At 39.6% G+C, this 24306-nt stretch overlaps 2 protein-coding genes across 2 annotated transcripts in view; one reads left to right on the top strand and one right to left on the bottom strand.

Moving 5' to 3' along the window:
• Positions 1-8262, top strand: part of LOC131547042 (coiled-coil domain-containing protein 148-like) — a 190659-nt gene extending 182397 nt beyond the window's left edge. The window contains exons 13-15 of the mRNA XM_058787291.1: positions 4029-4146; positions 4275-4409; positions 5599-8262. Of these exons, the coding sequence (XP_058643274.1) occupies positions 4029-4146; positions 4275-4409; positions 5599-5745 (400 nt within the window). The 3' untranslated portion in view covers positions 5746-8262. The remainder of the gene's footprint in view (positions 1-4028; positions 4147-4274; positions 4410-5598) is intronic.
• A 95-nt stretch (positions 8263-8357) lies between these two features.
• upp2 (uridine phosphorylase 2) lies at positions 8358-24209 on the bottom strand. Its single transcript, XM_058787797.1, has 8 exons — positions 24061-24209; positions 23911-23982; positions 23410-23524; positions 10960-11118; positions 10148-10262; positions 9707-9916; positions 9024-9170; positions 8358-8751 (listed from the first exon to the last, which is right to left on the bottom strand). The coding sequence occupies exons 2-8, from the start codon at positions 23961-23963 to the stop codon at positions 8609-8611; spliced, it is 942 nt and encodes a 313-aa protein (XP_058643780.1). The 5' UTR covers positions 23964-23982; positions 24061-24209; the 3' UTR covers positions 8358-8608.
• Positions 24210-24306: the final 97 nt, after the last annotated feature.

The raw sequence follows: 24306 nt of genomic DNA, 5'->3' as shown, positions 1-24306 counted from the left end.
AACAAGATTTTAAAATCTATCCGATGTTTGATAGGGAGCCAGTGCAGTGTTGACAGAACCGGGCTAATATGGTCATATTTCCTGGTTCTAGTAAGGACTCTAGCTGCTGCATTTTGGACTAACTGTAGTTTGTTGATCAAGCGTGCAGAACAACCACCCAATAAAGCATTACAATAGTCTAACCTTGAGGTCATAAACGCATGAATTAATCTAATAAAATTAGATTGCTATCAAACAGCACACCTAGGTTCCTGACTGATGAAGAAGAATTGACAGAGCAGCTGTCAAGTGTTAGATAATGTTCTAAGTTATTACATGTGGTGTTTTTAGGTCCGATAATTAACACCTCTGTTTTTTCAGAATTTAGCAGTAAAAAATTACTCATCATCCAGTTTTTTAAATCGACTATGCATTCCGTTAGTTTCTCAATTTGGTGTGTTTCACCAGGCCGTGAAGAAATATAGAGCTGAGTATCATCAGCATAACAGTGAAAGCTAACACCATGTCTCCTGATAATATCTCCCAAGGGTAACATGTAAAGCGTGAAAAGTAATGGCCCTAGTACTGAGCCTTGAGGTACTCCATACTGCACTTGTGATCGATATGATAGTAGTGCAAGAGTCCATGTGGTGAGTGGGTGACCTCTGGTGGCGAACGAACAGAAGTGCATGGACAGGATTCGTGACAGTAACTCTGGTTGCTTATGATTATTACAGATTACGGAAGTCACCTGTAAGGGGGAAAAAAAAAAAAATTTGTGGCGATGATTTTACAATTCCTCCCCTCAGTTTATAAACCATACTCACGATTTCTTAACCTGTTCCCTCGGTTTAACAAATCGTGCCCACGAATTAAGAAACTGTACCCATGAATTTCCAATCCGTGCTCTCAGATTTTATAAACCATACCTTCGGTTTTTTAACCCATACTCACAAATTCATAATCCGCCCGCATGCTTTCACAATCCATTCTAGAAAATTACTAGAGTAAAGTCAAGTGTTTCGAGAATAAAGTCAAAATTACGAGAATTTAATCGTAGCAATTAAACTTATAATATTTTGACAGTATATTCTATACTGCGCATGCAAATGGCCGGTTGAGAGCACCAGGAGAAGTTGCCAGGCCACCGGAATTGATTTGAATATATGTGGGATTATTAGCAGAAATAATACCATGTGTCATACTCGCTGGGACAGAATGCTTGGAAATAATATTTCATGTCTTCGATTGCATTCATTATGCGCCAGCCACCCTATAGCAAGCTTTGTGCTTTTGGTACTTTTAATATAAAACAAAGTCTCAACTTTCAAAATCTGTCAGTTTTATAGCTAAATGTGTTTTACAATAATGAGTTTTTCGCGCTTTTTAATGTGGTCTGACAGATCCCTGTATTCATGAATAAATTGTCTTTTCGACTACAATGAGACGTTCGTTTCATTAAATTATATTGTGTTCTTTGAGAAAATCCACGGTATAATACAGTAAATCCCAGTAATCACAATTTTGTGCATTGTTGCTTTTATTATAACATAGCTCTAGGGCTGTCATGATATTAGATTTTTCATATCACGGTTATTGTGGCCCTAAAAATTCACGGTATCGATATATCGTGGGGGGCATATCAGTTAAATTATTTTTTACTTTGTTTATTGAGTTTTTCTTTTTCACCCAACGGACATAAGGATACTGATAAACGCAGGGCACAAGACTCTGTCTTTCTCTGTCTTCTTTGGAAGATAATCACCCTTTACTTAAATATATGAACACAGAAAACCTCTGTTAACAGGTTAATGTAATATTTCCCATTCTAATGTCTAGTAAAATAATGGCAACTTACTCTGATCACGGCTCTTCTCGGATAGCTGTGAGCGCTGCGTCTTCTTCTTGTTTGACAGGTGTCAGGGTTAAGGCGCAATACTGCCACCTGGAGGTCAACCAGATACTGGCGCTGGAGTATTTACATGTGGTGTTATCAGTCCTGTTCATTTTAAATATTGTGGTTATCGCCAATACCGGCATATCGTCATACACTAAATTAACACGATATCGATAATTGTTGCTTTGAATATCACGGTTATCGTCAATACCGGTATATCGCGGCACCCCTACATGGCTCATCTTTCAAATTCTGTCAGTTTTATCACAAAATACAAGTTATAAATGTGTTTTTTCTATATAGCAGTTACAGCACGATACAAATGTGAAGGCACATCAGAAGGCATTACAAAACAGTAGGCTATAGCTTAATTTAATGAAACGAATGTCTCATTGTATTCGAAAAGATGATTGATTCATATGCCACTTAAACTGAGGCGAATACAGCGATCTGTCACGCCACATTAAAGAGCATGAAAAACACATTATTTAAAGACATACAGTATTTTTTGTATTTAAACTGACAGAATTTGAAAGTTGAGACTTTTGAATTTCTCCCAGTGCTCCCAATCCGACCCGGGCCATTTGCATGCGCAATATAGGCTATACTATCAAAATATTATAACTTTAATTGTAATTAACTGTAATTATGACTTTACTCTCGTAATTCGTTTTGATTTTATTCTCAAAACATCTCAATGTTATTATCAAAATATTTTGTCTTTAGTCTCGTAATTTTGACTTTATTCTCAAAACATTTCGACTTTATTCTCGTAAATTCGACTTTATTCTTGAAATATTTTGACTTCATTCTCGAAACATTACGACTTTAATCTCGTAATTTTATATATTTTTTTATATTTTAACGTGGCACTAAAAGGCTGTTTTTACATTAAAATAAACGCTAAAAAGAAGTCTGTTTTGTGAGTGCGGATCATGGTCTCATATACAAAGTAATTTAATAGATTAATGCACCAAAATAAAATATTAAGTCAAGTCAAGTCACCTTTATTTATATAGCGCTTTTACAATACAGATTGTGTCAAAGCACTTATCACAGTATCAAATTGGAGGATAGAGTGTCAGTAATGTATAATGATAAGATTAAACACTCAATTTTCAATTTTCAGTTAAAAGGCATTTCATTATTTCATTAAGTGACGGAAGAGCATGGTGAAAATGGCTTTTTAAACTTTATTTTTCAAAATGGAGATTATTTTATGATAAACATTTTACTGTCTTAAGTGCACTCATTTATAGTTAGAAATTAAAATACTACTACTACCAATAATAATAATAAATACAATTATTATTATTATTATTTTATTATCGTTATTATTACTATTGTTATTATTACATTTAGGCATAAATGCATATGCATTTAGAAGAAGCTTTTAACCAAAATAAACTTACAAAAGAGGAACAAATTAGTCAAAAGTCAGTCATAACAATGCCAGGTTTATTAGACAATAATTATAAAGTGCTAAGATTATCACAAATTAACACCAGATTTTGATGCACATAATTTTTATTAAATCATTATATTCCACCTCGTACCCACTACAATTGATAGAGAATCACTGTAAGCATGCAGTTAAGACAATTTGATGTATTCCACATAATAATACACAATAAAACAATATACAATAAGATTCATTAACATGTAAGCCACCTGGGAGCTTGATGTTCTTCTAAAATGAGTCCGCGAGTGCAGTTTACAAACCCGTGGGAACGGATTGCGAAAGCGTGCAGGTGGATTATGAATTTGTGGGTATGGATTAAAAAAAAATGAAGGTACGGTTTACAAAATCTGAGCGCATGGATTGGAAATTTGTGGGTATGGTTTATTAATCCGTGGGCACGATTTGTTAAACCGAGGCAACAGTTTAAGAATTTGTGAGTACGGTTTATAAACTGAGGGGATGAATTGCAAAACCGTCGACACGGATTGTTTTTTTTTCTCTCCTACAGGTGACTTCCATAGTTCATGAATCCTCTATGAGGAAAAAAAAAACAATACGCTTTTTCAGAGAAAATACAATATTGAGAAATACTGTATACTGAATATTATTACACACAAAATGCTGACAAATGTAATGAAAATGTTGTCAGATATTGTTTCAGCTCTATCGTTGGTTGTATGTGTTGCATAGGGTGAAGTTCAGGAAAGACCAGTTTCAGCAGAAACTGCAGATGCATGAAGCTAAAAAAAAACAAAAACAAAAGGACGATAAAGAGAAAGAGGAGAGACTGCGGGCTTTACGCAACCAGGTACACATGCAAACAATTGCCCAGACACTCCGAATTCTACCTGATGATCTGAATAAGGGCTCAGATCAAGGGTATAGCATCATTTAAAGCATTAAAAACCAGTTGTGCTTATTTTGTTTGCTTTACAGGTCTGTAAAGTAGCTGAGGCCAACCCAGAGAGGATGATAGGAAACACAGTGGCGTGGAGAGTACGTCAACAGCCTGAAGAAGTGTTTACATTACAAAGACCACTGTACCAGCTAAATACATACACTGATAAACAGGTAGCAGCACATGTACACAGCACACACAGAGCACATACTGTACTACTCACACATTCAGCTCACAACACACAAACACACATGAAGTCTTTTATTAGTCAACACTGAGCACAACATTCGAACCAATGAATGAGAATGCCTAATCATATTTCAAATGCCATCTCTAATTTGTATTTAATTATATTAAATAATTTAATTCATAGGTCTTCAAACTTGTTCCTTGAGATCCGCTGTCCTTCACAGTTTAGCTAAAACCCTAATCAAACACAAATGAACCAGCTAAACAAGGTCTTCAGGATCACTTGAAAAATCACAAGCCAGGTATGATAAAGTAGCTTGGAAATAAAATTTGCGAGACAATGGGTTCCCAAGAGCAGGGTTGATGACCTAGGATTTAATTAGATTTATGGTGCAATGGTGGACTGTGGCATAGGAGCACTTTAAACAATTCCCACCTTTTTTACATTTTACGATTTAAGTCTTATTTTAAATATAAATTTATTAAATAATTCCACTGCTGATGTTAATGTCTTATCAGTTGAAAACAAATTTATTCTATAATACATGTAATTATTATTGGACTGTTGGACTGATGAAATCCTCTATGTGACTGTGTTGAAATTCTGTGAACTGTCATTTTAATTTTCTCTTCCAGTCATTTTGGTTTAATTCAGGTAACAACATCCTGAGGGGATTGTTGATTTGAATGATTTGAAAGGGCTGATTCTTAAATTCTGAAGCTTGCCAAACCCTGTCTTCGGACAGCCTGCTCATATACATGGGACATTTTGTTTCTGCCAATAATAATGGTTAACCTGTGATGACATTTTGGAACTCTGACGTTTACAAAGTCACTGGCCAAGGCCAAACAGACTTTTGTTTCATAACATGGAGATTCAACAGCACATCCTGTAAATAAACATAAAACAGAGATAAGTTACTGACTTTAAGCTTGTTCATGTTAAAGCATATCAACCTGTCAACAGGTACTCTGGTTACAAAATTACAGTCTAGAAAACATTGAACTATTATAGGAAACCATTTACTTTACTTCCCTGATTGTTGCTTGATCATCTTAATTTAAAAGCTGATGTGTTTAAACTTAGATTTTGGTGACGTATATGGATTTGTAATCAATTGATAATGCTATGAATAATTCAATGAGTCTCTTATCATTTTGTCTTTATTTTAGATTGTGTCTGATCCCAGAGTGCGTATTGAACAAGCGCTCAGAATCGCAGGTCTCCATAACACCCCTTATGCAAGACAGATTCTATCTGAGCTCCAACCTCTAAAGCCACCCAGACGAGACATGGAGTCCGCTGCCTTCAGATCCTGACCAATAATTATATGAATGTAATCTTCTTTTCACATAAATGACCCAGATAGCAACATATTGTCGGCTCAGATCCGGCCCATATCTGGTACATGTGGAATGATGATCTGGCCCACATGTAGTGTGGAATGATAGCACTTGGGCGGGACCGCTCCTGTTTGCCAGATCTCGGCCAAAAGCAAACCATAGCAATGCTACATGTCAGCCAAGAGCAAAGAAATAAACCACATTTGACCTTTTTTGAGCCACAAAATCTTCATATATTATTTATAGAGTCCTCTCAGCTTGTCTAAGCTTCTTAACAAGTAAAATCACTGAAGGAAAGAAGAGAACAGAAAAAAAAGAAACAAGATGAATTCAGCTGAAGATAAAATACATTAAATCTCTGAAGATCTCAGCAGAGGAGGAATAAACAACTCCACAAACAGCATTACCAGCTTCACATATTACTAACCAGACTGACTTTATTTCTGTTAGAGGTCTACAGAAGTTCTTATTGAGAATTAAGCGGGGTTTAAATCTAACGTTTGTTTCATTTGAAGTCACCATAATGGCGATTAGTGTGTTCATTAATTGGGCTCTTAACTCTTATTACAATTTGTTTATCTTTGCTGGCTGTTGTGATGGTGTGTTTATCAAACACATTTGCAGTAGCAAATAAAGACAAAATGAGATCAGGTGGTGATAGTCAGCTTTTGATTGTTCATCATCAGAATGAAATGCATGATTGACTAATGTCATTTGACTCGAACAATTGTGTTGTGCCAATAGCACGTTTGCTGTATAAAACTGCAGCATAAAAACAACGGTATTGGAAAACCAGTTTAAGAAAAAAGAACACAAAAAGTTAAACTCCAGTAACACACTAAGTCATCATAAATCAACAATGATGACAATAAAAAGTGTAATGTTGCAATGCATCACAGCATGAATAAATTATGCAGTTGAATTGTCCTATTATTTTCTTTAATTCTAACTTTGGTTCATGTATTTGTTTTGTATTTTTTGCTATTTTTTATTGTGTCTTTTAGTAGCTTTTTGTGATGTCCAGAATTGATCCGATTAGCTGAATATTTTGTCACCATTGTTGAGATTCATATGCTGATTGCTGATGTTTGTGTGTGCCAGCGCTGTTCATTTCTCTTTATATATTCAAACTGATGTTGCAACTCACATTGTAGTAACACAGGGTTTGTAATGTGAACGTATTAAATTACACAGCTTCGAGATTTCAAATGAATCAGGCCATTACATGATAATTGTGAAACTATCAACAGCAAGCTATCATGTACTGCAAATCAGTCAAGCACACTGCCAAAGAAGACAAATGATTAATAGTAGGAGTTAAGAGCCCAGATAATGGAAGCACCAATCACCCTTATGGTGACTTAAAATGAAACAAACAGATTTAAACCCCTGCTAATTCTCAATAAGAACTTCTGTAGACATCTGACAGAAACAAAGTCAGTCTAGTTTGTAATAAGTGAAGCTGGTAATGCTGTTTGAGGAATTGTTTAATCCTCCTCTGCTGAGATCGTCAGAGATTTAATGTCTTTTTTCTTCAGTTGAATTCATCTAAGGCTGTAGTTTAAGTCCGTTGTAGTTCTTGAGTTTCTGTATGTCTTTTTTTTCTGTTCTCTTCTTTCCTTCAGTGATTTTGCTTGTTAACAAGCTTAGACAAGCTGAAAGATCTCTGTAAATAATATATGAAGATTTTGTGGCTCAGAAAAGGTCCAGTGTGGTTTATTTCTTTGCTCTTGGCTGACATGTGGCATTGCTATGGCTTGCTTTTGGCCCAGATCTGGCAAACAGGAGCAGTCCACCCAAGTGCCATCATTCCACGCCACATGTGGGCCAGATCATCATTCCACATGTGCCAGATGTGGGCCGGATCTGGGCCGACAATATGTTGCAATATGTCGCGGGGAGTCATGCTTTGTCCTCCTGAGGTCTGCTGTCTACATATTTTTTAACCATACTCCCTTGGATACTTTATTCAATATTTGGTGGGTGGATTGATTGATTGATACGTCAAAGTCTTCATCTCAGAAGATCAAGGAATATTTCATTCCTCATGATATGACCAGCATGCTTATGGAAAAGAGACAACCATTTTGGGCTTATATTTTTGGCTTTTTTATAGGATAGTAGATGGCAGACAGGAAAGTGCTTTAGTGCTTTTTGAGTGTTATTGACAGGCGTCATATTTTAGATACGTTAAAAATAATTTTGTGGTAAGAAGTGAGACTATGACCCACAACACTGTTATAAAAAGCTGCATGAGGTTTATAAACTTCAGTAAAATATTCTAAGCCATCAGAAACCTCTTGAGACACAGAATCCAGCATTTCCAAAATAATCTTTGAGTTTGTTATACTGTATAAATAGTATCACGTGTTAATTAAAGTACAAACCCACATGACTCATTTCATTAACTTAACATATACCATTATTTAGATTAGTTTATTTCTACTTAAACACCAAAGATACCCTCAACAATATGTTACTACAAAAATAATGCTTAGGATAAAAAAAAAAAAAAAAAAAAATATATATATATATATATATATATATATATATATATATATATATATATATATATATTTGTAATGTATTTTTAAAGGTACAGTGTAAAAGGCCAGTGTGAAAACTCACCATACATATAATTTGTCATATTGTTGATTTACAAGTTAAAATACAAACTGTTTTAGTACTAGTATTAGTAACTAGTAAAGTGAGGTGTTCATTAGAGATGATACTTAAGGAAGTCAGCTGAGGATGGTTTAGGAATGTGAATGTCACCTTTAAATAACACAAACACACTATGAACAGTATTATGTACACTGCAGATGTTCATTACAGGATTTTATGAGATAAGTCCGAGGCGTTTCTTGATGAAATGAGCCACAAGGCATTGCGGTCGCAGCTGATATTCCAGGAGAACATCGTGAGGTGTAGAAATTTGATCCCCCTCAAACCGGTTCAGCAGAGTCACACACACCACTGCAGCTGCAAAAAAATAAAAATGAATAAATCAATGACACCACTAAGTGGTCAATGACATGATAATTAAATATCACTTTTGAGGTAATTACATGCTGCTTGAAGGAGGTATGAGGCTTATAAAGCAGTACTACATAGCATGAATATACACATGCTTAAAGAGTTAACTCACAGAAGATAAAAATTATGTTATCATTTTTTTCTTCCATAAAGCAAAGCTGCTCTGGTACCGTTATAGTGGTGATGAGGAAAACAAACATTGTAAATTGCTTAACTACCTTTAAGATTGCAGACACGACACATGGCAGCAAAGACAGTGGATTCCATCTCAATGTTCCTGACGCCTGCCTCGCTGGCTTTTCTCAAATATTCCAATTTTTCTTCAGTGGAAAATGAGCACAGTGCTCCATCCAGTCGCCCTTGACCTACAACGGGAAAAAGAAATGATGATGGAAAGAAATAACTTTTTAGTGTGCAGTCTTCAACAGGATGTCTGTTTTTGAATGCTTGTGATTAATAAGGTGTAAGAGGTCATGATCTAAAAACAGTCAGAGTTAAAGCTATTGTTAGGCAAGTCTGACATGTCAGCTAAGGTTGATAGTTGGCCTTTTACAATAGTTGTTGAACAGATTGCATGGCAATGCTACAGTTATATAGTTTATACTATGTAGCACAGCTATATTTTAAAACAACTGGATCACTCTATTGATCGATCAACATCCAGGACTACATTATAAACAAATTTTAACGTTTATGCATTTGACACTTTTTTCCAAATTGACTTACATTGCATTCAAGGTACACATCTGACCAGTTTATGCATTAACTGGGAATCAAAGCCATGACACTCACATCACTAGTGATACGCTCTACTGTTTGAGCTGCAGGGATGCCTCTGTCATGTTTCGTATGACCAAACCCAGTATGGGCCACAAAAACCTCCAGAAAACAATTACTTTACCTTCATAGAAGTCATGAGTGCACATTGTGTTTCCAATAACAGTGGGAGTATCTGGAAGCTCTGAGGAATACTGCAGCAGCTCTTGGGCAACATCCTCATCTAGCTCTGTGCTTCTGATGATTACCTTTCCCAAAATCACCTGCTCAAACTGTGGCCTGAAGAATGAGTCTACAGCTTTATCTGTGATTACTACAGTGCCTGCAGACAGACCTGTGTGTTCAAAGAAAATAATTTTCTTTCCAGTGAATAGGGCAGCAAACCCATACACTTCATGCCCCCCCACCATCCAGTAGTATTAAGGTCTGGTATACAGTGCTTCAGAGTTTGAATTATTGGCTGATTAATGTTCGAGTCTCCACAATTGCCATTAAAGTTAAAATTACTTAGTTGATGTATTTGCACTTCATAATTCAGTCATACAATAAAGCAGGAACTGCTCACCAACTCCGCCTGATGTGCCAATGCGAAAGATGATGACATCACGACAACGAGCATGATAGAGCAATTTAATAAGCTCATGCAACATGATGGAAATGGAGGGAACACCCATGCCATGCTGTCAGAGACATTGAAAAATACATAAGTTGCATAAGATACTAGTGAAAAAAGTACACTACAGATTAAATGATATGATGTAAGACATGATTCAGCCAATAATATCAAGTTTCATCAAATAATTTAATAATGTAAATATATAGCCTATGCATATGAGTCTGACCACCAGTTCTATCCACACAAACAAACAGATATAAAGATATCATTAACAATACAAAAAAAAAAAAAAAAAGGTTTACAGAGGAATGTGCTCCACAAAAAAATGTGATTAGTGGTTGAACTACAGTAATTATACTAGTAACCAGATGTGTGTTTTTTCCAGCCCCTTAGAAAAGTAACAATACAGCTATTCTCAACAAGTTGCTTGATTTGCAGCATTATTCATGTCTGTGGGCTATGGCACTAATGGTGCATTATGTGTTAAATGTAGTTTGTAGGGTTAAGGGATTTCAAATCCACAAGTAAATGCATAACTTACAGCTCGTCTTAAACACCTCTAATAATTTTTCCCACCTCACTGTTTATTAGCACTTTTAGCACTATTAGCAATATTGCTGACTCAGTATTCATATTCAGTGCAAATCTTACATAACCACACATCACATGATCTTCATACATAATGTTTAATTCAATTTACAGGCATTTATGATGAATAAACTCATTAAAACATAAATCTAATCCATATTTGAGATACTCACGCTAATGGACAGCACAGGTCCCACTTTATACATGGAGTACCGGTCCGTTCCTTCACAGATATCTCTGATGTCTGCCATGTTGCCCGGCAGCTCCAGTTGCTCATGGGTAAACTGAGCAAAAGATCTCATCCGATTGGGACTTCCGCCAACACAAACAAACTAAAGAAAGACAATTGTAGCAAAAGGAATCACTTTCCCCACAGAAGTTTTTGGTATTATAATACTTATAATACTGTCAGACTTTCAAAATCCTTCTTCACTTGAATGAAGATTGTATTTTAATTTTAAAGGAGACATTGGATGCAAAATATCTTCATTTGCATATAAATGTGTCTTAGTAGTGCGTAGAAACAAACACCCTACAAATCCTTTTTTAATCCCCCAGAAACCTAAATAGTTATCAAGCCAATATGATGTCATATTGCTCAAGTCCCTCCCACAACCTCTGATGTACCGTCCCATATTAGCATATTTCCACCCTCAGCCAGTTGGACGAAGTCTGTCATCTCTCCGCGCTTGAGCAGCTGTAGCGACAACAATGTCTTGTAAGCAATGCAAGTGTTTTGTTGTTAGATGTAAAAGAATATCGAAGAGTCCTAATTTTCTCCAGACATCAGAGCCACTGAGGAAGCAGTGGATTCGTTTTTGATTTTGATGGTAATGCGCCAACGAATACTCCTAAATTTGTTTATGTCTGCGCAAATCATTTTCTCCTTTGCTTTCTGAATGAGGGACAATTCAAAGGCAAGTTTTGTTAAAAAGTTAAAACTCAAGGATGGATCAGTACCCATTGTTCATGATCCAGCTGCACCTCCAGAAGTAGTAAGTCTCACACTTTATATTTTTTTTAATGATTATTTGCGAATCTGGTTTTCACAGGCAGGGTCACATTTTGTTAAGAGTTTCCGCATTTTGAGCGACTCTATATTCCTGCTCCAAGTGTACTAACATGTCCTCAATTTCCTTCAGTTTACCTTTTTCCTGTTTTCTTTCCACTGCCTCGTACGCTATTATATTTCCTCTCAACACAGGCTTTCATAGTTTCCCATAAAGTCGCATTATGAACATCACCTTTGTCATTAGTAGAAACAAAAAAATCTGCCAGTTAACCACCCTGTCGCTCAGAAGTTCGTTCGCAGCCTCTGGAGCCTCGAACGTTGCACAGTGTGTGCGTGGTCTGCTTGGGTGTAAATGTCCCTGAGGTCCCCTCTTCTACACCATGGCCTGTTGTACTTCAGGATTTTTGTCCTCCCCCCTTCAGGGAGCCCGACCAGCAGAGGCTTAACTGTATGTGTCCAGTGCGAGCACCTAAGAGAGGTCATCATGCTTCCAAGCAGACCCTCAGCCGGTGGATAGTTGATGGCATTACTGTTGCCTATGAGTCCTCTGATCTCCCCTCAACATTGGGGGTCAAGGCTCACTCAACGAGAAGTGTGGCGGCCTCTAAGGCCTTTCTGGCAGGTGTGCCTATGCAGGACAACTGCAACGCTGCGGGATGGTCTACGCCCCTCACCTTCGTCAGGTTCTATGACCTAGATTAGCGACCCACTCCAGGCTCCTCTGTTCTCTTGCCATAGCTCTGTTCTTCCACACTAGGCAGGGATTTGCAAGTCTGAATCACATATGATTCAGAGCTTGATATCGCTGAAAGGCGTTCCCCTAGCGTTTTTCGACGCAGCGTCTCGTTCCCTCGAGGAACCATGGTTACATACGTAACCAGGGACGTTTTTCAGCGTATCCGTTGTTAGGTCTGGATAAATTGATACCCTTGTCCCCATGTAGATTAGTGGTTGGTTCTGCCTGGCTAAACGCAAGATAACCAGGCTCTTGGCCTGCAGTTAGTCGCCGGTTTTAAACTGCAGTGCGCCCGATCCACTCGAATCGTTTCGTGTTTGAAAATGCTCCTCTCCCAAGAGCTTCGGAAGCAGCGTCTCGACGAACCTGGTAGGCTGTCCTTGCTCCTGTTTTTCTTTTTTGTTTTGCGTACATCTGTGCCGCCTCCGCAGTGAACTTTGAACACAGCTGCTCCAGGGCCTCAATTCGCTGTTCGTGTGCATTCGCCTGTTCTATTCCCTCCACTCGCACGACAACTTCTTCTACTGTATTTTTTAGTCTGGAAAGTGAAGTTGAGATATCATTAAACTAGTGGTGTCAAAATTAGCGCGTTAACGCAGGCGATTATTTTTTTCAGTTCAACGCCTTAAATATTTAACGCAATTAACGCAGGGGCGGAGCTAGTGTTGGCCACCCCTCTCACAACTGCTGTTTCTGTCACTTTTTCTCTTGACAAGAAGTGCATTTATTCTGTCTCAGAGCGTCTTTACGACCACATCAAACAGGAGATGTTTCAGAGGCGCGCTCCACTTCACTTCAGCGCCAGGCGCGAGTCAAACGAGCGCGGAAACGGTACTGTGCTCGCAGCACGTGCTCTTCCATTGCATGCACAAAGGTGCCGGCGCGCGCTGTAGCGTGCCCTGTATCATTTCATATCAAAGCACGAAATAAACAACGAGCATGCAATGTTGTGGTCAGTTAAGTCATGATGTTACCAAAAAGGCGATTAAAGCTATAGTTTTATATAATTTAATAGATAAATATTGGTATTGGTATCAGTGATACTGGCCTTCAGTCATAAAAAAAAGATGCCATTAAACAAATATTAAAAAAATATACTGTCTTTATGTTGTTTGTACATTAATGTGAAGATTGAATGTGAAATTATTGCAATATAAAAGTATATTTAAAAACTTTAATGTTAGGGGGGATTAATCGTGATTAATTTCAGAAAAATGTGCGATTAATTAGTTAATTTTTTTAATCGATTGACAGCACTACATTAAACCTCTTGTCCATATTGGCGCTAAGAGTGTTAATAGCGACCATTAGATCGTCATTACTAACTGGTACAGCGGGGGAGCTCGTGCTAGCATCTACCCCTTTAGCGCCCTCGCTAGCTTTCACCATTCTTGTTTCTTCCTCCTTTGCGCCTTTATCGCCTTTTTCAACTTTGTTTGGCTTTGTCATTGTCCAACGAACTGTGCGCGAATGAATTCTTATTGTTTTTCACAAATAAAATGATATGGGTGAGAAAATTAGGATAGGACAAGTAGAGCTCAAGAGAGTGCGTCTATTCCATATCGCGCCACTGGAAGTCCCCCGTGGTTTTAGCTTTTAAGAGTATGATGATTTATAACACACAGTGAACATGTGTAAGACCTAACCAGCAGAGGGAGCCCTCACCTAAATACTAACTGTGCTTCACTCCCTCTGCTTCTCTAGTCATTTCCTGTTTGTAGCATTTATAAGCATGCTAGCCTTTTGGGCATGTGCGAAGTATTGCCAGTATTCCTGCCTTACCAAGCGTTTCTCTAGTACTCTGTTTGCCTATTCTGTGTATGGTTCTCCCTGTTGACCTGACTACGATCTATCTGGATTTTCCCTGGTGTATTGACTGCCGTACTGACCTGATGTTTGTGTTTGGACCTTCTGCTTGCCTACTCATCTTTGTCTATTGGATCTACCCTGTGTATGTCAACGGATTGGACTGCTATTCTGGTTTTGACCTCTTGCCTGAATTCATGTTTCTGTCTACTGAAAATCCCTTTAATAAACTTCTGCTAATGGATTCTGATTCAGCCTCTGCGGCCTCATTACAGAATACTTCGCCTACAATGAATCCAGCGGAAGTTTCCAACCTGCAAGCGGCGTTTGCTTATCAGAGTGAGTTATTGAAGGGCTATCAAGAACAACTCGGAAATCTTCAATCAGTAAACGAACACCTGACACATTACATCCGATCGCTTCCCTCACCAACGCCGAGGACGGTAAGCTTTGCTCTTCCTGATAAATTTGATGGATCTGCTGATCAGTGTAGAGGCTTCATTCGTCAAGTAAAAATCTACTTAGATCACCAAGGGGATAAGTTCGTATCTGAGGGGAAGAAGTGTGCTTTTGTAATGACCTTACTGACGGGTCGAGCGATCGATTGGGCAGCAGCAGTTTGGGACTCAGACTCACGATTAAGAACCTCCGTAGATTATTTCATTCGACAACTCCAAGAAGTGTTTGAATACCCCGCTGAGGGAAAGAGTGTGGCTACTCAACTTCTCCATGTATCACAGGGGTGTCGTACGGCCGCAGATTATGCTGTGGAGTTCAGAACCCTCGCCGCTCAAAGCGGATTCAACGACATTGCTTTGAAAACTATATTCCAACAAAGCCTCAATCTTGAATTATAATTTGAACTAGTTTGTAAAGGGGAGGATCTATAATTTTCAGACTTTGTAACACTCGCTATTAGAATTGACAACTTGATAAGACAAGCACCGAGACGAAGCAACAAGAAGGGAGTTCGTCAAGAACCACGAATTCCATCCCCTAATTTCCCTACCACTGAACTCAAGGCTAGCAGTGAATCCATGCAACTGGGTGTATCTAGATTATCTGACGAGGAAAGAATGAGACGTCGTCAGCTCCAATTGTGTTTTTACTGCGGTGAAGCAGGCCACTGCAGTGTCGGATGCCCACACAAGTCCCAAACCGCACAGAGGGTGAATATTGAACATTTTGCTCTGTTAAATAACAAGTCATTCTTGCTTCCTGTGACTATTAACACTGAAGGTCTTTCTCTTGAATTGACAGCGATGATCGATTCTGGAGCTGCCCTAAATTTGATCAGTAAAAGCATCGTAAACAAATACAATCTCCCCACTCAACCCTGCATTCCCCCGATCATGATCAAAGCAATCGACAATGCGCTCATTGGAGAGGGGATCACGCATCAGACACAAACACTTACCCTGAATGTAGGACTATTTAATCAAGAATCTATTTCCCTTTATGTGATCAACTCTCGTAAACATGAAATCATCCTAGGACACCCCTGGCTATCTGTGCACGATCCTGACATCTCCTGGCATCATGGTGAGCTTCTTCAATGGTCCATGTTCTGCATAAATCACTGTTTCACCATACAACCCCAACCATGTTTTGCAACCAGCATAGAAAGTCCAGAGACCCATAAGACTATAAACATCCCTTCTTGCTACAATGACCTATCTGAGGTTTTCAGTAAAACCAAGGCCACACGTTTACCACCTCACAGACCTGGAGACTGCGCTATTGATCTGCTTCCCAATGCCATGCCACCCAAGAGCAAGATCTATCCTCTTTTCAGAACAGAAACTCAGGCCATGGAAGAGTACATCGAAGAAGCCCTGGACTCAGGTTTTATTCGTGCATCCACGTCACCAGCCGGGGCAGGTTTTTTCTTTGTTGAGAAAAAGGATGGAGGACTGAGACCTTGCATCGATTTCAGAGGACTAAATAACGTCACGGTTAAATTCCGTTATCCACTGCCATTAGTTCCATCCGCCCTTGAACAACTTCGTGAAGTCACCATTTACACCAAGCTTGATTTAAGGAGTGCATATAATCTGATCAGGATTAAGGCGGGAGATGAGTGGAAAAAACAGCCTTTCTCACCACCAGGGGGCACTATGAATATCAGGTCATGCCGTACGGACTAGCGAACTCACCAGCTGTCTTCCAATCCTTCATAAATGAAATCTTCCGAGATCTGCTTAACCAGTATGTGGTCACCTACATTGATGACATCTTGATCTACTCAAAATCAGAAGAAGAACACATTGGTCATGTAAGAAATGTTCTCTCTCGATTACTAAGGAACCAACTGTACGTTAAGGCAGAAAAATGTGAATTCCATGTGAAACAAACTACCTTTTAAGGGCTATCATATTAGTCATGAGGGAGTAAGAATGGATGATACGAAAATCAGGGCAGTCACCGAATGGCCTCAACCAACCACGATTAAGGAACTCCAAATATTTCTGGGGTTTGCTAACTTCTATCGACATTTTATCCATAATTATAGCATGGTTTCTGCCCCGTTGACATCCCTCCTCAAAGGCAAGCCCTCGAAACTAAGGTGGACAGAGGAGGCTAGAACTGCTTTCACCACTTTGAAAGGAAGATTCACCACAGCACCTATCCTGAAGCACCCCGAACCTAGTTTATCATTTGTGGTCGAAGTTGATGCCTCTGACTGTGGAATCGGAGCCATACTTTCCCAACGTCATGGCCAACCAGGCAAGTTATTTCCATGTGCATTCTTCTCAAGAAAACTAACAGCAGCAGAACGTAATTATGACGTGGGTAACAAGGAACTCCTCTCTATGAAAGCCACCGTTGAAGAGTGGAGACACTGGCTAGAAGGAGCAGTTCATCCTTTTCAAGTAATCACAGATCATAAAAATCTGGAGTATATCAAAAGTGCTAAACGTCTCAACCCACGCCAAGCTCGCTGGTCCCTGTTTTTTACCTGTTTCCAATTTACAGTCACATATCGTCCAGGCAATAAGAACAGCAAGGCAGATGCACTTTCTAGACGTTATGACCCCACTAATGAAAATATCACACCAGAACCCATTCTTCCTCCCACAGTGGTCATCGCACCAGTAACCTGGGACATTATGGAGGAGTTACAACGGGAACAACAACATGACCTGACACCTGATAACTGCCCCCCAAACAAACAGTATGTACCACACAACTTGCGTCAATGAATCATGCAGTGGGTCCACACATCCATTAGTTCAGGCCACCCCGGAATTTCCCGCACTCCTTCTGGTGGCCATCCATGTCAAGGGACGTTACCACATATGTAAAATCCTGTCAAGTCTGTGCTCAGTGTAAAACACCCAGGGAATTACCATCCAACTGTCTCCTCCAACCATTACCTATCCCACAACGACTGTGGTCCCACCTTTCCATCGACTTCGTAACGGATCTGCCCCCTTCTGAAGGCTTCACCACCATTCTCGTCATTATTGACAGATTCTCTAAATCCTGTCGACTGATACCTTTAAAGAAACTACCCACAGCCATGGAAACCGCTCTAGCCTTGTTCCACCAGGTCTTCCGAGTATATGGCCTTCCAGAGGACATTGTCAGCGATCGGGGCACTCAATTCACTTCCCAAGTTTGGAGGGCTTTCTGCAAACATCTGGACATTAACCCTTTAAAACCTAAGGGTAAAATAGGTCATTTTCACACATTTTGTTTATTTGACTGTAAAATTCTAACAGAATGTGCTATTTTCAAGTGCAAGGTGTCTTTTTTCAGAAAACAAATGGCTTTCCAAAAAGTACAGTTTTTGACCATTAATCTTGTGTTTTGAGTTTGTGAACAGAATTTAAATAGACAAAAATAAAAAAAACGGAATATTTTTTTTTATTATTATTTAGAAAAAAAAGAGAAAAATCATGATCGAAATAATCCAACACTTCTTACTTCAAAATTCAACTATAATACATATATACAAGTATTTTTGGGACACTGGGTTGCACAGTTTTCATTCAGGAGGCTTTTTTGTTCATACAAAAGCGCATGTTGTCTGCTATCAGGAGCAATTTGAATTATTTTGATAGTGCAAACGGTAGAAGAGTTATGGTAACATGAATACAGCTTGGTCTGATGTGTCGGCGCCGACACAGCCGGTTTTAAAGGGTTAACATAAGCCTAACATCAGGGTATCACCCTCAAGCCAATGGCCAAGTCGAACGCCTCAACCAAGAAATCGGCAGATACCTACGAACATACTGCAGCCGTGAACAACAGCGATGGTCAGAATTCTTGCCCTGGGCAGAATGCGCCCAAAACTCCATCACTCATACTTCTACAGGTCTAACCCCCTTCTAGTGCGTCCTGGGGTTCCAACCTCCCTTGTTCCCGTGGTCTGGTGAACCTTCTTCAGTCCCAGCGGTGGATGAGTGGATCAAACGGAGTGAGGGGGTGTGGGACAGCGCTCATATTCGCCTCCAGCGAGCCGTACGAACCCAAGAGTTCCAGGCTAACAGGCGACGTCGCCCACATCCCCCCTATCATCCAGGACAGCGGGTCTGGCTCTCCACGAGGAACCTCAAACTGCAGCTTCCCAGCAAAAAACTCAGCCCAAGGTATGTTGGCCATTTTAAAATTCTTAGAAGAATAAATGAGGTCACTTACCAACTACAACTCCCTGCTGACTACAGAATATCTCCTTCTTTTCATGTTTCCCTCCTCAAACCGGTCCACCTGGATGCTGACCCCGGAACTGAGATTCCCAAGAGCCACCACCACCGTTGGATATTGATGGTACTCCTGCTTATAAGGTGAATGTGCTGCTGGATTCCAGGAGGAGAGGGGGTCAGCTCCAATATCTGGTGGACTGGGAGGGCTACTGACCTGAGGAGAGATCCTGGGTAGCTGCTTGTGATATTCTGGATCCCTCTCTGATTGAGGAGTTTCATCGAGCCAGACCTGATAGACCAGCACCACGACCACGGGGGCGCCCACATCGAGCGCCAGGAGTTGCTCCTAAAGGGGAGGGGGGGTTCTGTAAGACCTAACCAGCAGAGGGAGCCCTCACCTGAATACTAACTGTGCTTCACTCCCTCTGCTTCTCTAGTCATTTCCTGTTTGTAGCATTTATAAGCATGCTAGCCTTTTGGGCATGTGCGAAGTATTGCCAGTATTCCTGCCTTATCAAGCGTTTCTCTAGTACTCTGTTTGCCTATTCTGTGTATGATTCTGCCTGTTGACCTGACTACAATCTATCTGGATTTTCCCTGCTGTATTGACTGCCGTACTGACCTGATGTTTGTGTTTGGACCTTCTGCTTGCCTACTCATCTTTGTCTATTGGATCTACCCTGTGTATGTCAACGGATTGGACTGCTATTCTGGTTTTGACCTCTTGCCTGAATTCACGTTTCTGTCTACTGAAAATCCCTTTAATAAACTTCTGCTAATGGATTCTGATTCAGCCTCCGCGGCCTCATTACAACATGTTGCATCCACTTAAGTTACAATGGATTATATTTCTCGTAGTCTCATATCTTGCCATCTTTCTTATGCTGCTTTACTTAAAGCAATCAAAGACCACTTATAAGTATAGTAATAATAATAATAATAATATTTTTTTTTCTCAAACAGCCATAAGATCAGATATCAGATCAGATGAATGTGTAATATGACACATTTGCTTTGAACTATTTTTATTGTAATATCAGTTTGATTATTTTGATGGTACCCTTTAGACAGCTGTTGATAAGTAACTCTGCAACTACATGTCAACTAGCAGTCATTAGAGGATTAGTAGTATGTCTGCTAAATATATGCTAACACATTATTTTGATGGTTCCCCAACAGACAAACTGACTATAAGTAACTTTGTAAGTACGTCAACATTCTACCTACCCTAACCTTAACCTAAGTCTACTAATACTCTAATGAGAGTTAGTTGACATGTAGTTGCAAAGTTGCTTATGGTCAATATATTAAGGGGACCATCAAAATAAAATGTAACCTAACATATAAGCATTGCATTTTTTTCAGTTGAATTATTAACTAGCTCACATCAAAATTAATATTAGCCTCACAGGGAACACTCAAATAACACTCCACACATAGCCACTTACAAGATGTAGTAAGATACTGTGCAGATCTTAAATAAACAATGTCAAGATATATAGTCCATTATAAATGTAAAAGTAGATTTAATATGGTGTTCATTGTGTGCTATAAATAATCATAATCTTAAAAGTCATAACCACAAATGCGTAAGCATTATAATGTATTATAATTGTTTTAATGATAATTTAGAAGATGATATAACATATACGTTTTTTTATAATGCATTATGCATTCATTATAATGCCTTAAGAATACCCTTATAATGTATTATAAATATGGGCTTCATAGAAAGTGTTACCAAGTGTGTTTTTTTTTTTTTTTTAGATTAAACTATCTATAACACACCATTCCCTGATTTCACCTGTGTTATGTTAGCCTTTTAGATCGCATTATAGATTTTAAATGATTAGTGTAAATATATGCACATGTTGCATTTGCATGTATATAACTCTGCATGTATGCAGTGTTCAGTGTCGGGTCTTGTCCTTGCATGCCATTTTTTTGGTGTGCAAATTTTATGCCCTTCGTCAATTATTTCTTAGCTCCCAGGCACTGAACTGTGTAACTGACTATAGTCTCAGTCAACTTATTTTCTTATTTTCTTGAGAGCATACAAGAGTATGTTCTCCTGTATATACAGAATATACACACACACTGTCATGAATCCGGTCCATGGACTTCCATTCCATGGTCCGCGTTCATCGCTCGCTCAGTTTATGGACTATGCTTTGTTGACTGTTGGTTTGGCGTTCACTGTGGGTGTCGTGGAGGAACGTGACTCCGCGTCCGCTCGTGTAATGGCACCCACAGAGTCTCGGCATGTCTTCGCTGATCGTCCAGAGTCTCGTCATGTCTCAGCTGATCTTCTTGAGTCTCGTCATGTCATCATCCAGAGTCTCGTCATGTCTCAGCTGATCTTCCAGAGTCTCTTCATGTCTCTGCTGATCATCCAGAGTCTAGTCATGTCACAGCTGTTCATCCAGAGTCCTGTCACTCTCTGTCTATTGCACCTAGATCGTCGGGGTCAGTTTTTTAAGCTCCCAGACTGGCATTCAGCGTGGAGTACCTACCTATGAACTACCTATGAGTATGAGTACCTATGAACTCTCAGTCTTGTCAATCACAGCCAAGGACTCTATCCACGAACTTCATGACTGTCCTGTTACTAATGAACTTGTTATGTGCCCTTTGAACACTTAATCCTGTCCGCTATGAACTCTGAAACCATGAATGAAATCTCTATTTGCCCCATTACTTCTGTCTTTGCCAAAGAGACCACTGGTGGACTGTCTGTCTATCCAGTACCTGCCAATGCTTCTGGTTTTGAATTGTCTGTCTTCCCTGTTTCTGTCAGGGAATCTAAACTTGAGCTATCTGCCTGTCTTAATGCTGTTGTTGAGTCTGAATTTGAACTATCTGTCGGTCCTGATTTAGTCATTGAGTCTGTTGTTGAACCATCCATCTGTTCAGTTTCTATGAATGAGCCTGATTATGAACTGCCTATCTGTCCAGTCTCAGTCAGTCAGCCTGTTGATGAACTGCCTTCCTGTTCAGTTCCAGTCAATGAGTCTGATTTTAAACTGTCTGTCTTGCCAGTTTCTATCACTGAACTGTCTAATGCCATGTCTGTCTCTTGTGTCTCAGTTTTCCCTAGGCTCCAATTTCCGCCGTGGTGCTCCTCTGATCCATCGTGGTGCTCTCCTGATCCTTTGTGGTGTTCTCATGTTCCGCCTTGGTGCTCCCCTGATCCGTTGTGGTGTTCTCCTGATCCGTCGTGGTGCTCTTCTGCCCTGTCCGCTCTGCACTGGTGGGCTCCTGCTCTGTCTGCTCCGCCGTGGAGGTCTTTTGCCCTGTCTGCTCCGCACTGGTGGGCTCCTGCTCTGTCTGCTCCGCCGTGAAGGTCGGCTGTCTGGCTCTGCTTGTCTTCTGCTCCATCTGCTCCACCGTGGAGGTCGGCTGTCTTGCTCTGGTGGTCTTCTGCTCCGCCGTGGGGATCCTCGGACCGGTCTGCTCTGCTATGGTGGTCCTCAGCTCCACCCGTTCTGCCGGCTCCATCATGGTCCCCTGTTTTGCCGGTCCTGCCTTAGTCAGCAGCCATTTCACTATCATACGCTCACACCTGAGAACTATCACACAATCACACACTCTACATAAACCATGGACTTCCTTGATCAGATTGCCGAGTATTGTTCTGCGTATAGCACTCTCCTAGTTTTAGCTGCCTTACTGAGCCATTCTGTGTTCCTGTTTAGTTCCAGTATTGTTCTGCATTTATTACTCTCCTAGTTTTAGCTGCGATATGGAACCTGTTTCTTGTTTTCTAGTCTGTGTTTCCTGGATTTACCCTTGCCTCGCCTGGACTATTGCTCATGTTTCTGGATTACCCCTCTTGTCAAGCACCCTGGAAAACGTTCGCTGTTGACTGACTCACGCCTGGTTTTGTATTATTCTTGTATCTCGTCTGTGCCATACTTGTGTGCTGATGTTTTGACCCTGCTTGTGTTTTTGACCATGTCTTTGTTTAATAAAGCTTGCAAATGGATCAGCACGTCTCACGTCTCGTTCGTCCCGTTACACACACACACACACACACACACACACACACACACACATAGATTTATAACATCATGATCTTTATCAATCATCCTTTATACCAGTGGCTCTTAATTTTGGTCCTGTGTAAAGTACACGTCAAATATAACCAAATTATGTTTATTCACACTGTACTCAGGGAATAGGGTGTAGTGAGCATGTCAATCAGAACACAGCTCAGTTCATGGAGCTGTTGATCTGAATCTGGTGTGTCAGATAAGCGAGACATACAACATTTGAGGAACTGCCAGAACCAGAATTGAGAACCTGTGCTCTATACATTCCTATACACTATCTTGTGTATTATAGTATTACAATTATAAGTGTAATCAAAGTTATGTAACCTTAAATCTGCTGTCTAACTGTCTGGTCAGGACTTACAAACCTTCACATCCCCAAACATCTGGGGCAGGTCATGGGTCTTGGTGCCCAAGTTGAAGTGGTACAAGATGTCCTCTTCCATGCTGTTCAGATGAGGGTTGTTCACATATTCCACCTGTCTGTGACACATCACATCTGTTATTGATGCAGACTAGTGTGTTACACAAAAGGCAACAATGCAGCTAAAGAAAAATGACTTTAGTGAATGTTTTCCCAGCTTTAGAAATGTTTATTAATTATTCATTTCATTCATTAAAAAGTCATTAAAGTAACTTCAATCTCATTTTTTCAGCATCCTGACTATGTAAGAGATATGAGAACTGAACTGAACCCAGTATCTCCCAAGACATAAGCCAGAACTCTTTACTAAATCTTTACACAACCATCAACCTGACATGTCCAGCTACTTAAACCCTTATTTTATCTGATCTTATTAACTTTAACTTAAATCATACTTCTTTAAAAGATCAAATAAGATGCAATGAGTAAAATACAGTTTTCTTACTGAATGTAATCGCTGTGTTCATTTCCCAAGTTGTTCAGTAAAATAGGTGCCATGACTGCAGTTCTCGTCAATCTGCAAAAAAGTGGAATAAATTCAATATCTTCACATGTAGATAGGAGGAAAAATATTCAGAATTCCATTTTGTTGTACCTTGCAGCAGCTGTATTTTTCAAAGATATCCTTTAATCCTTTTGATTTTTCTACTGCTAATTTTTGCCGTTTTACTATGCAGACCTTTGTGTCATCAGGACCTTTGGAGAATAAAAATGTGTCTCTCTAAGATAAGCTCTTATATAGAGCTCAGAATGCATTGATTGGTTATATGGGGAGGTGTAGCAACTTCTACATCTTTCTCTAACTGGTTACTGATAACTCTTTGACATGTTCACAAACAGA

This window comes from Onychostoma macrolepis, chromosome 09 (genome assembly GCF_012432095.1).
Source record: "Onychostoma macrolepis isolate SWU-2019 chromosome 09, ASM1243209v1, whole genome shotgun sequence".
NCBI classification, from domain to species: Eukaryota; Metazoa; Chordata; class Actinopteri; order Cypriniformes; family Cyprinidae; genus Onychostoma; species Onychostoma macrolepis.
This window is presented reverse-complemented; position numbering and strand designations above follow the sequence as displayed.

Coding starts and splice junctions, on each gene's coding strand:
- upp2 (XM_058787797.1), bottom strand. CDS start 23,963: ATGGCACCTATTTTACTGAACAACTTGGGAAATGAACACAGCGATTAC. Junction 10,263..10,959: donor GACCTGTGCTGTCCATTAGC/GTGAGTATCTCA, acceptor TGTCTCTGACAG/CATGGCATGGGTGTTCCCTC. Junction 9,917..10,147: donor TGGCACATCAGGCGGAGTTG/GTGAGCAGTTCC, acceptor TTGAACACACAG/GTCTGTCTGCAGGCACTGTA.